The sequence below is a fragment of the Suncus etruscus genome, chromosome 6, assembly GCF_024139225.1.
Source record: "Suncus etruscus isolate mSunEtr1 chromosome 6, mSunEtr1.pri.cur, whole genome shotgun sequence".
Classification (NCBI taxonomy): domain Eukaryota; kingdom Metazoa; phylum Chordata; class Mammalia; order Eulipotyphla; family Soricidae; genus Suncus; species Suncus etruscus.
In genome coordinates, this window is record NC_064853.1 from 36189708 (window position 1) to 36207760 (window position 18053).

Consider the following 18053-nt stretch of genomic DNA (forward strand, 5'->3'; position numbering starts at 1 on the left):
GAACGTTTGTTGCTTGATTATCTGTATTGTCTTAGAGAAAAAAATTCCTGGAGTTTTTTTTTCTGTTGGTCAAAAAATGAATCAGAAAAGATGATCTGGGATCCCTTAAGAAAATGCTTTGTTGAGGCCAGAGAGATAGCACAGAGGTAGGGCATTTGCCTTGCAAGCAGTCGACCCAGGACTAAAGGTGGTTCGAATCCCGGCATCCCATCCCAGTGCCTGCCAGGAGTAATTTCTGAGCACAGAGCCAGGAGTAACCCCTGAGTGCCACCGAGTGTGGCTCAAAAAAAACAAAAATGCTTTGTTGGAAGATCAGTTGATTTTTGACTGGTCAATACTTTCTCCTGAGACACTTGCAAACACTCCACATATGGATCTACACCTACTGAATGGTTCCTTAGGGAGTGATATTTTTTATAATCATAATGTTTATTAACATCAATTTTTAAAATTAACCTATAGACCAAATAGGGAAAATAATGTTAATGAAACTTGATTATGTAAAAGTAGCATTATATAACACAAAGTTTGGAAGGAGAGAATGTAACATGTTCCTTATAGTACATAGCAGGAAGTGAATTAGGGACTGGCTAAGGCGGACAGACTTGGGACAGCAATTTAGGTAACTGTATTTGAGAACATGCAAGGAAGCTGCCGGAACAACCAAAAGATATCTATCAAAAAATTGTTATCTGCTTCTGTAAATCTTATGTTTTAGTAAAATATTTTTTGTTATTCTAAAAAAAAAAAAAAAAAAAAAAAAATTGTTATCTGGGGCCAGAGCAGTAACACAATGGTAGGGCAACTGTCTTGATACTACTGACCCAGGGCAGATCTCAGTTCTATCCCTGGCATCCCATATGGTCCCCCAAGCCAGGAGCGATTTCTGAATGCCTAACCAGGTGTGGCCCAAGCCTCCAAATTGTGATCTGGAGTTGGAGATTGGAAAAAGGATAAACCAGAAAAGTATAATTATCACATTGTCCAAATGAGTATGATTTCTGGTTTGGCGACCCAAACGACCTCAGGTTTGGGGAAAATAAGCAATTTGAAATGCAACAGAATGTGCAATTACTCAGTGCTGCCTCTCCTCAGTCCTTGATGCCATACCACCCATGCAATCCCTGTGCCTCTTCACAGAAGATGCCAGGGGATACTCATTAATTCACTGAACAAAGCATCTACCATCTTGTGGTGCTCAAGTAAATCAACAGATATGAAGCCTGTTTCATTCATGTCTCAGCCTCATATCCTACTACTGTTCTTTGCAAAGCTAATAATATTCACTGTATATCAAAATTTGTATCTGTCTACCTACTATCCCTTCCACCCTTCCTTCCCAGGTCATAGAAATGTGAACAGATCAAGATATAGAATATTTCTTTTTGTTTGTTTGTTTTTGTTTTGTTTTTTTGTTTTTCGGGCCACACACATTTGATGCTCAAGGGTTACTCCTGGCTAAGGCTCAGAAATTGCCCCTGGCTTGGGGGGACCATATGGGAAGCCGGGGGATCGAACTGCGGTACTGATCCTTGGCTAGCGCTTGCAAGGCAGACACATTACCTCTAGCACCACCTCGCCGGCCCCAAGATATAGAATATTTCTAGCCCTCAACAAAGCTTGGTATAACCCTTCCTATGTCAGTATCCACCAACTTTACTAGAACAACCTCATATTTCCTTTTCTAATACCATAAAATTAGTTTTGCCTGTTTTCATTTAATTAAGTAGAACCACATAGCATAGAGGCTATTGTCTGAATTCCTTTGTTTATCATTACATGTGTCTGTGAGATCCACCCATATTTTTGTCTGTAGTAGCACCTCGTTCTTTTCTATTAGCATGTAACAATTCTTGAATAAATACACGTCAACTTATTCATTGTTTGTTGTTAGCCTTTGGGTTATTTCCAGTTCTTTGCTGTTATGAATAAAGTTACTATAAGTGTTCTTATGGGTGGTTTTGGCAGAGAGACAGACGCATGTTTGTAGGATGGAATTTGGAGGTCATGGGAGAGGTGTGTTTTTAACTTTGAAGACTATGCCAATCACTTGTGCAATCGTTGTGTCTGTTCACTTTCTCACCCATGTACAAAAAGATAAATTTATTTCCTGCATGTCTTTTCCAATATTTTGTGTCATTGTGTTTTGTGTTAGCCTTTCTGGTGAGTGTGTGAGAATTTAATGTATAGTTTCCTGATGATAAAGGTGTTTAAACACATTTCCAGGTGCCTATTGGTTCTCTAGAGAACTGCTTTTATAAAGTTTCTATTCAAAGCTTACGGTGTTTAAAAAAAAAACTGTGTTAAGATATACTGAAATGGGGTTGGTGAGGTGGCGCTAGAGGTAAGGTGTCTGCCTTGCAAGCACTAGCCAAGAAAGGACCAGGGTTCGATCCACCGGCTTCCCATATGGTTCCCCCAAGCCAGGGGCAATTTCTGAGTTCTTAGCCAGGAGTAACCCCTGAGCATCAAATGGGTGTGGCCCCAAAAACCAAATATATATATATATATATATATATATATATATATATACTGAAATATTATTGTCTTGGATGGGAAAGTTGGGACCACACCTGGCAGTGCTGAAGGATGCCAGGCTCTGTGTTTAAGAGTGGCTTCTGGGAAATACTCGCACTACAAAGCATGCATGCACTCAGCCCATTGAGCTATCTCTCTGCAACTCATCTTAACCTTTTTAAAATTTACTAGTGTAAGTATTTTCACATTGTGTGCAATGTGAACAAATCACCAGAGCACTTCATCTTGCAAAACTGAAACTCTCTACTCATATTTAATAGCATCCCTTCACTCCCCACCATACCAGCCCCCAGAAACCTCCATTGTTTCTTTCTCTATATGTCTGACTCCTCTAGGCTGACTTCTCTAAAATCAGAATTATACAGCACTGTCTTTTTTGTGATTTGCTTATTTCACGTTGTCCTTTAACTACTTCCATGTTCTAGAATGTGTCATAATCTCCTTCCTTTTTAAGGAAGGATACAATTTTATTGCATATAGACACACTTGGTTTATTCATCCATCAATAGGCACTTCGTTGGCTTTTAACTTTACAACTTTGTCTCTACAGCCTCTGCTGTAGTGGATATGCAGATACTTCTTCAACGTACTACTGGTCATCCTTTAGATTATATGTCCAGAAGTGGAAATGTTTCACTGTATGGTCATTCTGATTTTTTTTTTGTTTCAGGGAAAGTCATGTTGTTACCATTTTGCATTTGCATTGCCACAAACCATTGGTTCGCTAGTTCCTGTACACAGGTTCCAATTTTTTTTTTACATCCTGGCCAACTTGTTATTTTCTGTGCTTTGCTTTTGTTTGAGGGTAGCAATCCTAATGCATATGAGGTGACCTCTCCCAGTTCTGATGTGTTTCACTAGTGATGAAGAATGTTAAGTCTCTTTTCATGTGCTTTGCAGAAAGATCCAAAACCTGGCTTCTCTTTTAATATGGCTATATGGCTTTTGTTCTCTGTATTCTAGGTAGTAACTGCTTTTGTTACATGTATGATTTACAAATATTTCTTCCCATTCTGTCATAAAGTTCCCTTTATTACATCCTTTGGTAGACACTAGTTTCCCATTTTGGTGCAGTCCAGGTTATGAATTTTTACTGATTGTCTATGTAAAGACAAAAATATAAGCTAAAAAGTTTCACATTTAATAAGAAAGATCATGACTAGATCCAGTAATAGATATTTATTTTCTTTCTTCTGTGAGCTTCCTTGTTTCCCTTTCACATTTAGATTTGACCCTTTCTGGGTTAACATTGGCCATTTTTAATTGAGTTGTCTGCTTTTTTTAAAAAAAAAAATTTGTGGGGCCGGGTAGGTGGCGCTGGAGGTAAGGTGTCTGCCTTGCAAGCGCTAGCCAAGGAAGGACCGCGGTTCGATCCCCCGGCGTCCCATATGGTCCCCCCAAGCCAGGGGCGATTTCTGAGCACATAGCCAGGAGTAACCCCTGAGCATCAAACGGGTGTGGCCCAAAAACCAAAAAAAAAAAAAAAAAAAAAAAAAAAAAAAAAAAAAAAAATTTGTTTTTAAGGAGTGCTTCCCCCCCCCCCCATTATCCATGAGCCCTTTGTTAAATGTGTTCTCCCAATCTGTGAAGATTTTATTATCAGTATCTTGTGATGAACAGAAGTTTTTCATTTTAATGAGGCCTCATTTATCGGCCCTTTGTAGTTATGTGATTACACTTTTTGTAAATCACGTTTGATAGCCCCAAATTCTTGTGTGTTCTTCTATGGAATTTATTTTGTAATCTTTTATATCCAAGCCATCATTGCTTCCACATTAAGTGCATATATAGGATAAGGTAGGAGTCAAGGTTCCTTTTCTCTCAGATGAATATCCAATGACTTCAATGCCATTTATTGAAAAGACAGTCATTTTTCCTACTAACTCTAATAGCACATTGTTCACAAACTCTTATTTGTGGGTTTGTTTCCTTACTTGTTGTTTCTATTGATAACTGCTGGTCTTTCTTTGAGTTGATGTCACACTACTTTGATTACAACAAGGTGTCCGATCATTTTTCTTATGACTGGTCTTACATTAAGAACGCCTGAGTAATGCTATAGACAGAATAAATGAAGATATCAGTTGGAGAGTGATCACTAGAACTGCTATATAATTATGAGTATTTCTATATCCATTCTGCCATATGAACAAAAATGGTGAAGACTTCAGGTAGCTCTTTTTCTATCATTGTCAGCTTTATTATATGTCACCCAATCTCCCTGGTCATATTATTTCTTGTGTGTGTGTTCTGCTGTCTTCTCTTGATTTTCCTTCATTGTAGACCAAAGAGCCAAAACTATCTAGGAAGCTCATGGATGAGTTGCTTTGGCACCAGCATCATCATGTTTGTAGAAATAAAATGTGGTGGAGAGACCTGCTGATGGGTGGTGTAGAGTGGCTGTAGCAGGTATTTTCTCTAGTATTGAGGAAGTTGGCAGAATCTGAGTGGCCAGAAGTCAGGGTCGGGCATTTCTTCCCACCTCTCATTTCGGGCTTTGTCTTCCTTAAGCTCTTTTAGTTACAAGCTCTTACTAGAACATTTCAGAGGTCAAGTTCAGATGCTCACAAAGTTCTTAGTTCAGCCACCACTTTGAATCCTTACTGGAACAAGGCAAATTTTAAAAAACCCAAAACAATGAGGAGCTGGTAGGTGGCTGGATTTATCATCTCAGTTCAGTGATTCATTAACTGAAACCATCTGGGTTTCACCAGGCACTTGTGAAGCAGAGATCACAACCCCTATTCTCAGTGTATTACTAGTCTCAAAGACAGTAGGACTCCTACACCATAGATAGATGTTTCTAGAGGAAGGATGAATAAGAGCACTTCATGAGGCCAGACTACATGAAGACAAGAAGATGCCAAGAGCAGTTCAAGTCACTTGAAATGTTGGGATTGTGCTTCTAGCCTGATGCTCACTTTATCCCCACTCAGTCACACAGCTCAGGTATGGCCCAGGTTCCGGGTCTGGCCCTGGCCTGACCAACTTTGTGATTTTTGTGCCTCATTTACTCCTCTGTAAAATGGGATGTAAATCCCTGCTGAAGAGGGGTCTGGAATAGCTTCCAAGGAGTGTGTATACATAGAAGAGTTCACTTATTCTGTTTGGACACAGAACATCAGTTGGGACCATCCTCCCTAGCATTCTCATCACAAACAGTCAGGGATGAGCCTGGACATTTGCAGACATGGTTATGGAAACGTAGGCTATATCAGCATTTGCTCTTAAGCATAAACCATGTTCCTGCTTTCCTTGGGGATATTTCTTCAGGCCTTATGCCTCCCTGGTAATGTCAATTCCCAAGTCCTGTTACAGGAAGTCAAACACCAGCCCAGTAGAACTCACCCCGATTGCCTGGATTTTTCTTTGTAAGGAATAGGATTTGCTTCTTCACCAATGTGAAGAAATGCCAAGCCAAGTATGGAACTTGGCATTGGGAGGGAATTGAAGAAGGGAAAGTAGAAATTCAGATAACACAACCACACAAGGAAAATGAACTGGGAAGCTCCCAGGTGGTGTTTAATTCCCTGTTCACTGTATGTGTGGGTGGGGTGGGGCATACGGAATATTTATCAAGAACAGAGTGCTTTGCATGTGGAGAGAACACTCTGATACAAGACACATCTCTGCAATTTCTCTGGAGTCTTTCTGTATGAACTGACACTATCCCATTCTGGGAATACTGGGCTCTGCCAGTGAGGATCAGTGTGTCCCCTGCTAGGGCAACATGAAGATCTCCTCTCCTAACTGTGTGGGTCAGAAGTGTGTAGACATCTTCAGAGCTCCTATTTAGACCTCTTGAGAGCTGCACCCATATACCAGGAATATCAGCATGAGAACCATAGTATGTCCTCAGGACAACCTGCAGCCTAAAAGCAGTGCTTGGGCTTAGAATCCTGGCCCAGGCTCTCTCCACAGACGCTGGCAGGCCTTCCAAAGGAAGCCGGTTCCTCCAGCATCGACAGCTGCTAGTTCTTGGACGCTTCCTCTAGGCCAAATCTCCTGCTAAGCACTTTATATGACTTAATTTCATTTCAGCTGCATGTGGTGCTTTTATTGTCCCCCATTTGCTGCTAAGAGAGAACAAGGCTTAGAGAGGTTCCAAGAATTTCCAGTTAGAATGTGGAAGAGCTGGGATTCAAACATGAGCTGTTAAAGTTGCAAAGTTGTCATTGGATGGCTGCCTGTGGGGCCAAGCTATGGCACTTCCCAGCAGATGTCCATCTTGTCCTTCAGATCTAAGCCCCATCCATGATGCTGCCTTTCCCTGTGTCTTATCAAAGCCAATCTTAGATCCTGGCAAGTTCTCTGTAGCCTTCCAGCACCAATACTGTACTGTAGACCAATATTGATTTAGTGTGTTTGTTCAGATTTTCCAAAAGGAACCAAAAAGCTTAAAGAACTGTGGATTAACACAAGAGAGAAGGTAGCTCCCTTCACAACCATCACCTGACTTTTTCATCCCCTATCTCTTGGGGCCATGTTCTGATCTATGGGGTCTGAGTTGACTCACCACTGCCAGCACCTCCATCTTCCTTCCTGAGAAAATGGGGGAGAAGATGCAAGCACTTCTCTCTTTGACCACAATCTGCAAGTTACACACTACAGGCTGGCCAAGTGCAAGCACCATAAGAAAAGATGGGCAGTCCAATCTTGGTGGTAGCCAGACCCCCCTTGTTGCTTGAGGCTTCTGTTCCAATCACTTATAGGGGGTATTTTCAATTTCAGCTACATTTTCTATTCCCAAGCAGAGCCCCACCCTTGGCTTTGGCCATTGTCTTTGCCCAAACTTCCTTCTGTGTCTCTTTTATTCCTACACTCACATCTTTAAATCAAATCTGCCATTTCACTCTCTGAGCTCAGCCATTTTTACCTCCCTTGCAGGTGAAAAATCCTGCCCATCTTGTGTGTGTTTGTGTGTGTGCATGCATAAACAAACTCATGCACAAGCATGCACGTATGTGCATGTTTAATACATGGTATCTTGCACAAGGATTGTTAGAGGGAGCACTGGATTTTGATCTTATGGCATTAGTCACTATATATGTGTATGTGTATGTGTGTGTGTAGGAAGTGACATTAACTAATTTTTTTTTTGTTTTTGGGCCACACCCATTTGATGCTCAGGGGTTACTCCTGGCTATGCGCTCAGAAATTGCCCCTGGCTTGGGGGGACCATATGGGACACCGGGGATCAAACCATAGTCCATCCTACGCTAGTGCTTGCAAGACAGACACCTTACCTCTAGCGCCACCTTCCCGGCCCCTATAACTAATTCTTTTCAAAAAATTTAAGTTTCTCACAAGGAACTAGCATATCTCTTCCTCTTTGACTTTAAGGACTCTGTAATGGACTGCATCTCCTTTTCTCCTCAGCTTCCAGGAAGTTCAGGCATAAAGTATACATGAACTAAATGAATTCTGTAAGCCCTTTGGACAGGTGTGCTAGCTTTATTTTTACCCTCATAAATAATTCTGAACTTCTGCCTTCTTATATTTTCCTTTGTTTGGATTTATTACTCTTTTTTATTTGGGACCAAATAAAAATTATTCCTTAAGAATCATTCCTGGCCATGCTTAGGGTACCATTCAGAATGCTGGGAATCAAGCCTAATTCATCTATGTGCAAGGCAAATGCCCTACCTGCTGCACTATAGTTTCAACCCACTGATTTATTATTTTTGTTTATGGTTTTCATATATTTGTAACTTGTGTTCTGGAAACAATTGTGCTAGACTAAACTTAAAATCTTAGTGAAATGGGCTAGAGAAATAGCACAGAAGATAAAGCACTTGCCTTGCATTCTGCTGGCCCTGCCTGGTTCAAATCCCCAGCACCATACATGGCCCTCCAAGCACGACCAGCAGTGATCCCTGAGTCGGGTGTGACCCAAGCTCCCCACAAAACTGTTTGTAAAACCAAGATAAGGAGTAAAGACAAAGGCACAGGCATATAAAAGTTTTAGCTTGTGGTTCAAAACCCCTTCCTTTCCATAATCTGTTAAGGTTCTACCATTTGACAGACAAATGATTTGAGTCATTCAGACTTGTTCACTTTCTGAGCACCCTCAGAAGTAAATAAAGAACAAATGCCACAAGTCTCCATCTGCAAACCTAGGTGAAGAGCAAGGCCAGGCACAAAGGGAGTGTAGGATCAGGAATATGGGCCAGGTACACTGAGAGGAGAGGGACCAGTCACTCACTATTGACCAGGGTGAAAACCGGAAGCAGGGAATGGGATAACAGTGGGACTCCTGTGCTGATTTGCCTCCTAGGGGACCAGCATGTGACCACCTGTGCTGGTCACAGGTTCTCTGTGGTCTGTTCTTCCCTGGGAAGTAAGTGGGTGAGCAAGATATCCCCACAGGGCTGAACTGGTTGTGCTTCTGGGAAAGAGAGACCGTCACTCAGGTAGCCTTGACCCCAAGAATGTTCACATGGGGATGTCACTCAGGCTTGGCAAAGACCCCAGTGAAGAGCTACTTGCAGGGCCTCTCTGGAGCACTGACCAGACCGGGAAAGACTGCAGAGCTCAGAGGAAGCTGCCAGAACAATCTTTCCTATGAAGGCACAGACAATGGGGCAGTCCCAGCTGGGGAGACTATGGGGTGGTCAGGCTGGAGAGATTGGGAGCTACACAGCTCAAGGCTGTGCCTTTAACTTCCCAAAACATAACAGGCTCCAGAAATACATTAGCATTAAGGCAAAGGCCATGAAAGGTGTCCCTCATGTCCTCACTCAGCATATGAAAGACACTCACTTTTTCATTTTTTTTTTCAGGTTTAAGCTCTACTGCAGTTCCTTTTTTTTTTTATAGCAGTGTTTTCTTTTCTTTAATTTTTTTAAATAAATACTTTAATTGATTCACTGTGAGATACAATATTCCAAAGTTGTTTATTATTGAGTTTCAGTCATACAATCAATGTCAAACATCCTTCAAGAGTACACATTTTCCACCACCAATGCCCCCAGTTTCCCTCCTGCTCTCCCCTCTGCTCTCTCCTCTGCCTACCTCTGTGGTAGATATGTGTTTGCTTATTTTTGGGTCACACCTGGTGGCGCTCAGGGATTACTCCTGGCTCTACATTTAGAAATCGTTCCTGACAGGCTTGGGGGACCATATGGGATGCTGGGATTCAAACCACCGTCCTTCTGCATGGAAGGCAAACACCCTACCTCCATGCTATCTCTCCAGCCATTGTTTTGGTTTTGTTGGGGGGCACACCCAGTGATGTTCAAAGGTTACTCCTGACTCTGCATTCAGCGCTCAGAGGACCATATGGGATTCTGGGAGTGAACCCTGGTCGACCTCATGCAAGGCAAATGCTGTACTATCAGTCTGGCCCCAGAGCACCCAGTTCTTGTCCAGAGTGATCATTTACAACTACCATTGTCATTGTGGTCCTTTCTCTGCTGTGTGTGTGTGTGTGTGTGTGTGTGTGTGTGTGTGCGTGTGTGCGCGTGCGCGTGCGCGCTATTTGTGGCAAGCTTCCTTACTGTGGTCTGGTTTTCCTTGCCTTTGTCTCTATTGGAGGGGCTTATCTTGATCCAAGAATAATCCACCCACTGGATAGCTTATTCTGGGAGAGCTGCTGCCCCTTGCCAGCCTTTCTTCCAGTCGCATCCACAACCATATGGTATTGGACTCTCTGCAGCCATGGGGCAGTGGAGTGTGAATTAGTGAATTAGCTACCCAGGATAGTGCTCAGTAATGGGGCCGAAGGAGCTGCATCACACTTGGTGCTCCTGTCTCACAGCGCCCTGCTTTCTGCTCTGACTAGTCCCATAACCGCAGTCCCCACTGCTGGCATTAGAGTCACAATGTCACTGTTAATGCTGACAACAGTTGGGAGGGGGCAGCCTTAGGTGTGGAGGTGGGACCTGCAGACATAGCAATAACTTTGTCTTCTCTTGTGTGCATGTGTGCACGTGTGTGCACATGTGTGTGTGTTTTGCCACAGAAGAGCGTGATTCCCCTCCACGGCCACTCATCTCCACCCCGGAACAAGAGGGGAGAAGAGGGCTGGAGCCCCATCGGCCTCCAGTGCGGCTTCCCTTGTGCCGGGACCAGGGATGAATGGGCCATGCAGGAGGACTTCTCCGGCCTTCAAAGGTTCCCAACGCACCCTCGGGACGCGTGGGGGCCCCCTGCTGCTGCCCATTGAGACAGTAGGATGGCCACGCTGACCTCCTTTGTGATGTTTCCAAGCCAGCCATCCAGGCGGGAAGTGCTGGAGTGGTTTCTGCGTGCAGTCACGGGCCGTGCCTTTCCAGTGTGAGCACTGTGGGCCCTGAGGCCTGCTGAGTGTCCATTCACTGCTGGTGACACTTGCACAAGAGATAAAGGAAAAAAAAAAAAAACTCCCTAGGCCACCTTGGGTTTGGATTCAGCGGCTCTTCCTCCATGTGGCCACAGCCAGGCTTGTGCTCGGGACCTGTGGGTTGCTTATGAATGCAGCCTGCCCTGCCCGCCCTGATCTGAGTAGCACCTAGACAGAGCCTGTGCGAGGCCATGGATCCAGAACACAACGTCAAGGGCACCAAGAAGGCTGAGGGAAGTCCCCGGAAACGACTGACCAAAGGAGAGTCCATTCAGACCAGTGCTACGTCCAGTGCCCCGTACCCCAGCAGCACAGTAGCCGCTGCCCCCCAAGAAAGCCCCCTCCAAGAGCTCCTAGCCCCGCAGCCCTTCCCGGGGCCCTCGTTGATCCTCCGGGAAGGCCCTCAGGAGAAGACGGGCCCACCCCAAAAGCCCCCCAAAAGGCCGTCCATTGAAGCCTCTGTCCACCTCTCCCAGCTGCCGCAGCCTCTGACACCAGCATTCAGGGCGCCCGGCCAGCCGGAGCATCTCCTGGAAGGATCCACGTGGCAGCTGGTGGACCCCATGAGACCCAGCCCCTCTAGTTCCTTCGTCACCCCTGGTGGGCTCCATCCTCAGAGCCAGCTCCTTCCTTCCCACGCATCCATCCTTCCCGCTGAAGACATGCCGGGCATCCCCAAAGTCTACATGCCCCGTTCCCAGGTGTCCACGAAGTCTGCAGAGGAGGCACCCAAGAAGGAGAGGAAACCCCAGAAGCCAGGCAAATATATCTGCCAGTACTGCAGCCGGCCCTGCGCCAAGCCCAGCGTGCTGCAGAAGCACATCCGTTCCCACACGGGCGAGAGGCCCTACCCCTGTGGCCCGTGTGGCTTCTCCTTCAAGACCAAGAGCAACCTCTACAAGCACAGGAAGTCCCACGCCCACCGCATCAAAGCGGGCCTGGCTTCGGGCCTCGGGGGTGAGATGTACACCCCAGGGCTGGATATGGAGCGGCTCCCAGGGGAAGAGTTTGAGGAGCCCACGGAAGGAGAAAGCACAGATTCGGAAGAGGAGATGGGTTCTGCAACCACCCACCCCGCCGAGCACTCCACCAGGCCCAAGCACCCGCTCCTGTCCAGCAGCCTCTACAGCTCCGGGAGCCAAGGTTCCAGCCACGAGCGCTGCTCCTTGTCCCAATCCAGCGCAGCCCCATCCCTCGAGGACCCCACTTCTTTCGTGGAACCTCTATCCGAGCATCCGCTGAGCCAGAAGCCCGAGGACACCCATAGCATCAAGCAGAAGCTGGCCCTCCGCTTGAGCGAGCGCAAGAAGGTGATCGACGAGCAGGCCTTCCTGAGTCCAGGCAGCAAGGGGAGCACGGAATCGGGGTACTTCTCCCGCTCTGAGAGCGCAGAGCAGCAGGCCAGTCCCCCCAACACCAACGCCAGGTCCTACACGGAGATCATCTTCGGTAAGTGCGGCCGCATCGGACAACGCACGGCCCTGCTGTCGTCCACTGCCACTCAGCCTCTGCTGCCCCTGTCAGGCGACGACAAGCCCAGCCTGGTGCCTCTGTCGGTGCCCCGGACGCAGGTGATCGAGCACATCACCAAGCTCATCACCATCAATGAGGCCGTGGTGGACACCAGCGAGATTGACAGCGTGAAGCCCCGGAGGAGCTCGCTGTCCCGTCGCAGCAGCATGGACTCCCCCAAATCCAGCCTCTACAGGGAGCCCCTGGCATCACACGGCGAGAAGATGAAGCAGCAGGATGCATCGTCGCTGCTGTGCCTCCAGCACCCGCCCAGCAGTAGCAGCACCACCGCCACACCCGTGCCCCTGCTGCGGAGCCACTCCATGCCTTCTGCGGCCTGTACCCTCAGCACCCCTCAGCACCGCTTCAGGGGAAGCTACTCCTTCGACGATCATGTGGCCGACCCTGAGGCTCTGAGGCGCAGCAGCCACATGCTCACGTCCCACCCGCGAATGCTCAAACGCCAGCCTGCCATCGAGCTCCCTCTGGGGGCAGAGTATAGCTCTGAGGAGCCGGGGCCCAGCGGCAAAGACTCTGCCCCCAAAGCTGTTGAGGCACCCTCTTCTGAGGCCACCAAGGAAGGCTCGGGTGAGCTCACCAAGAAGACCAAGAAGGGCTTGAAAACCAAAGGGGTCACCTACGAATGTCACGTCTGTGGTGCCCGGTACAAGAAGAGGGACAACTATGAGGCCCACAGAAAGTATTACTGCTCCGAGCTGCAGATGGCAAAGCCCGCCATCCCCACTCCTCCTGCGGCTGCTGGGGCCCCACTGGCTCCAGATCCTGCAGCCAAGAGCCGCACGGAGCAGGAGCCCTGGTCTCAAGTGATGCATTACAAACTGGGGGCCACTTTGGAGCTCACGCCGCTGAGGAAGAGAAGGAAAGAGAAGAGCCTAGGGGATGAGGAAGAGACACCGGCTTTCGAGTCCACCAAAAGCCCCTTTGGTGGTCCCCGGCCCTCTGAGGTGGCTCGGAAACTTCCCCTGGAGCCCAGCAAGTCAGCTGCAGAATCCAGTGCATCGGGGCCCTCTCTAGAGGCTCTCTCGGGCTTCTCGGCCTGCACCCCAAAACCAGGGTCTGGTTCCGAGTCGGGGAAGGAACGGAGAACCACGTCCAAAGAAATCTCCGTCATCCAGCACACCAGTTCCTTCGAGAAGTCGGACTCACTGGAGCAGCCCAGCGGCTCTGAAGCAGAAGACAGGCCTGCTGGCCCCTTCTCCACGGCGCCCCCCACCCAACTCACACGCTCCCCTCACTCCCTGCAGGCCAAGCTGGTACGCCAGTCCAACATTCAGGTTCCCGAGATCCTAGTGACAGAGGAGCCTGACCGGCCCGACCCAGAGCCAGAACCTGCACCTAAGGAACCGGAGAAGACGGAGGAGTTCCAGTGGCCACAACGCAGCCAGACACTGGCCCAGCTCCCGGCTGAGAAGCTGCCACCGAAGAAGAAGAGACTGCGCCTGGCTGAGATGGCCCAGTCGTCCGGGGAGTCCAGCTTCGAGTCGTCGGCACCCCTCTCCCGCAGTCCCAGCCAGGAGAGCAGCGTGTCCTTGACTGGGTCCAGCCGCTCGGCCTCCTTTGACAGGGACGACCATGGAAAAGCTGAGGCTCCTGGGACTGTGACTGACACACGCTCCAGGCCCTTGGGTACCCACCGGCTGACAGTCCCCAGCCACCATGCCCACACCCATGCCCGAGAGATGCGGAGATCAGCCTCTGAGCAGAGCCCCAACGTGGCACCCTCCACCCACATGGCTGAGATGCGCAGCAAGTCCTTCGACTATGGCAGCCTGTCCTCCGCTGGCCTCCCCGAGTCTGCCCCGCCAGCGACTCCCACCGCCCCAGAGAGAAGAAAATGCTTCTTGGTAAGACAGGCGTCCCTAAGCCGGCCTCCCGACGCTGATCTGGAGCCCATGGCCCCAGGAAGACCTGAGAGGGAGGACTCGAAGCCCTTACCCGGTAACCCTGCTGGCCAAAGTTCCTTGCCGCAGAGCTCCTCAGCCTCAGGGGCCCCCTCTCACAGCAGGGCCTCAGAAAGCCAGGGCCAGACTCCAGACAGACCTACCCTGGGCTCTACTCCACCGTACTCAGAGGAGGCTTTCCACCACCCCATCGCCCCACTCCCACTCCATGAAAAGCCCTATCTGCCTCCTCCCCTCTCCCTTTTCTCCTTCCAGCACCTCTTACATCCAGAGCCCGGACAGTCTTCGGAATTCTTTTCCACCCAGGCAATGCCCAGCCTCCTCTCTTCGCCCTATTCCATGCCCCCACTTCCTCCTTCCTTGTTTCAGGCCCCGCCCCTTCCACTCCAGCCTTCTGTCTTGCACCCAGGCCACCTCCACTTGCCCCAGCTCCTGCCTCACCCAACCAGCATCCCCTTCCGACAGCCCCCTACTTTCCTCCCCATGCCCTATCCCACCTCCTCACCACTCTCCTCTGGGTTTTTCTTGCCCCTCCAATCGCAGTTTTCCCTTCAGCTTCCTGGCGAGGGGGAGAGTCGCCTTCCCCATGTCAAAACTAGCCTGGCCCCCTTAGCAACAGCAATGGCTGGTCCCACCCCTCGCACAGAATTCAGTGCTGACATCCAGCTGCCCCCTGCAGCTCCCCCAGCCAGCTCCTCAGCATCCACGGCAGCCCCTCCACTGGCCCTGACTGCCTGTCCAGACACCATGGTGTCCCTGGTGGTGCCTGTCCGCATTCAGACCCACATGCCATCCTACGGGAGTGCCATGTACACCACTCTCTCCCAGATCCTGGTCACCCAGTCCCAGGGCAGCTCAGCCACTGCTGCTCTCCCCAAGTTTGAGGAGCCCAATCGCAAAGGGACAGCTGTGGCCGGGACTGAGGTGTATCAGGTTGGGCCCAGCGTTGGCAGGGCCCCTGATGAGCAGAGTAGAGGCTTCCCGACACCATACCTGAGAGTGCCTGTGACTTTACCTGAACAGAAAGGCACACCTCTGTCCTCAGAAGGAGTCTTGAGCCTAGAGGGGAGCTCATCCACAGTGGGGGGAAGCAAGCGTGTGCTTTCACCAGCTGGCAGTCTTGAACTTACCATGGAAACCCAGCAGCAAAAACGAGTAAAGGAAGAGGAGGCTTCCCAGGCTGATGAAAAACTGGAGCTGGTAAACCCCTGCAGTGCGGTCCTTACCAGCCCTGAAGATGGTGAGAGGCCAGAGAAATACCACCTGGGAAGCCAGGGCCAGAGCAGAAGAGAGCTAGAAAAGCTGTCTTCAGGTTCATCTGGCCCAAAGGAAGTCCCTCCCCTTCCTCATCCCCCATTGCCCCATGGGGTATCCCCAGGCCCAGAGGCTTTGAAGGACTATGCCCAGCCAGCTGGTGAACCTCAGCAAAGAGGGTTGCCCCCTCTGAGTGTAAAGAAAGAAGATTCCAAGGAACAGCCTGACCTCCCGCCGCCACAGGCACCACCCAGCTCGCTGCCTCTACCAGAAACATCCTCCAGGCCAGCCAAGTCACAAGAAGGTACGGACTCAAAGAAGGTACTGCAGTTCCCCAGCCTCCACACGACCACTAATGTCAGTTGGTGCTATTTAAACTACATTAAGCCAAATCACATCCAGCATGCAGATAGGAGGTCCTCTGTTTACGCTGGTTGGTGCATAAGTTTGTACAACCCCAACCTTCCGGGGGTTTCCACTAAAGCTGCTTTGTCCCTCCTGAGGTCTAAGCAGAAGGTGAGCAAAGAGACATACACCATGGCCACAGCTCCGCATCCTGAGACGGGAAGGCTTGTGCCATCCAGCTCCCGCAAGCCCCGCATGACAGAGGTAAGCACAGCCTTGTGGCTTCACCCTGCCCCTCCTCACATTGATGTTAAGGCTATCTGAGCTTTTAAAGCCACCTTCTTCTCATCTTGTGTGTAAAGCTGAGTGACAGAGTTCCTCCCTGCCAGATGTGATTTATTATTATTTGGGGGAATAGGATCCTTTCTCGATGTTGATTTTCACAACATCAAATTAGATACATTTTAGTGAAGTTTGCTCTTGATTGTTGTTTTCCCAATGTAAAAATCAAATATACAGTGTCAGCATGAATAAAAAAAAAAGAATTCTCCCAAGACTGAGTTAGAAAACTTGGCCATTGGGAAGGCCTGTAGCAATTTTAGAGCTTTATGCCACTCCATAGTATATCCTTCCCTTGTCCTTCTAGTCTTGTTCTGCTTTTCTTCATGTATTGTTTTCCTTCCCCATTTTCAGAGCTTCTAGAATTTAACAAAAGCAAGTCCTGAAATATCCCTTTCTTTTCTTTGAGTAGGATAGCAAAGAACTCTAAGTTGCAGTAATTCTCTTTACCAGAGTAAGTGACAATATCACTCATTGCCTAGGCTGGATCAATCTATACTTTAAGGTGGCACCAAACTCTCAGCATGTATTCCTCCTTTGCTTTTTGACCTAAGAGTTCATCAGAAGCTAGAAAGTTAACTGCCTCCTTGAAGTCCAGGAAATTTGACTGTCAAACTTAATTCTAAATTAACTTCATTCAAATGACACCCTCGCTTCACTTCCTATAAGGCCAATCTGAGTCTTCTTACCAGGATGTGTTGTATGATTTTGCATTTGAGGAATACCAGTAGGTCTTGTGACTAATCAGGATCATCAAGTCAGAACATTAAATCCTGTCAGAGCTCATCTCCCCTAAGGTAGCAGAAATCTCTCCTCTCCACAGTTGAAGTAACCGAGGGTCAGAAGGTGGGGGAAAAACAGTCACATAGTAATTATTTGGCACAGCTGGATTTTGGCCCACACCTGTCTGACTGCTGAATCTATTTTTCTTCTTTCTTCTACTTATTTTGAAGAAATAAAACCTTAAAATAATTTCATTATTACTTCTCCCATTTATATGTTTTGATCCCATCAGACATAAATCCCCCAAACTAAATCCATGGTGTAGGTAAAGGAGCAGGAGAATTGTATAAATTCTCATATCTTGGTATCCTCCTGTCTTATCATTGAATGACTGCGTCATTAAATTTGTCCTTAGCTCAGCTGAATATTCTTCACAGAACCATATCCCAGATTTATTCTCTGGATGTCCTTGACAATGTATAGACATTGCTGAATGAGAGTTTTATTTTTATCACAAATATCATAACTGATTTGCTCTCCAGAGACTCTTCCATGCTGTGATGATTCCCAAGATGCTGCTGTAATTATATTCCTGTCTATGACTCCCTACGACCTAGTAGGTGCTAAGTCTGGGCCCAACTTTAACATTATCCTCTCCACCACCTTGAAAGTTAGGGTACTGTGTCACCACCTGATGGATCAAGAGACCAAGACAGAAAAAGTTAAGTAATGTTTTACCCAACCAAGAGTTGAGTTAATTCTACTCTTATTTAGATTCTATATATCTATATCTATCTATATATAATCTTAATTCTAGTCTTAATTCAGGACTATATTTCATCTGGAAGCTCTATTGGTTTTGTTTGTTTGTTTGTTTGTTTTTTGTTTTTGTTTTTGGGCCACACCCGGCGGTGCTCAGGGGTTACTCCTGGCTGTCTGCTCAGAAATAGCTCCTGGCAGGCACGGGGGACCATATGGGACACCGGGATTCGAACCAACCACCTTAGGTCCTGGATCGGCTGCTTGCAAGGCAAACACCACTGTGCTATCTCTCCAGGCCCTGGAAGCTCTATTGGTCACTCTTCCTGCCTCTGTTT

The 18053-nt window shown here is 47.9% G+C and overlaps 2 protein-coding genes across 2 annotated transcripts in view; one reads left to right on the forward strand and one right to left on the reverse strand.

Annotated features, from left to right (window-relative positions):
• Window positions 1–18053, reverse strand: part of CTPS1 (CTP synthase 1) — a 1052426-nt gene that overhangs the window by 474663 nt on the left and 559710 nt on the right. The window lies entirely within an intron of this gene.
• HIVEP3 (HIVEP zinc finger 3) overlaps window positions 1–18053 on the forward strand; it is an 82684-nt gene that overhangs the window by 28304 nt on the left and 36327 nt on the right. Inside the window, exon 2 of the mRNA XM_049774610.1 lies at window positions 10502–16158. Within this exon, the coding sequence (XP_049630567.1) occupies window positions 11053–16158 (5106 nt within the window). The 5' untranslated portion in view covers window positions 10502–11052. The remainder of the gene's footprint in view (window positions 1–10501; window positions 16159–18053) is intronic.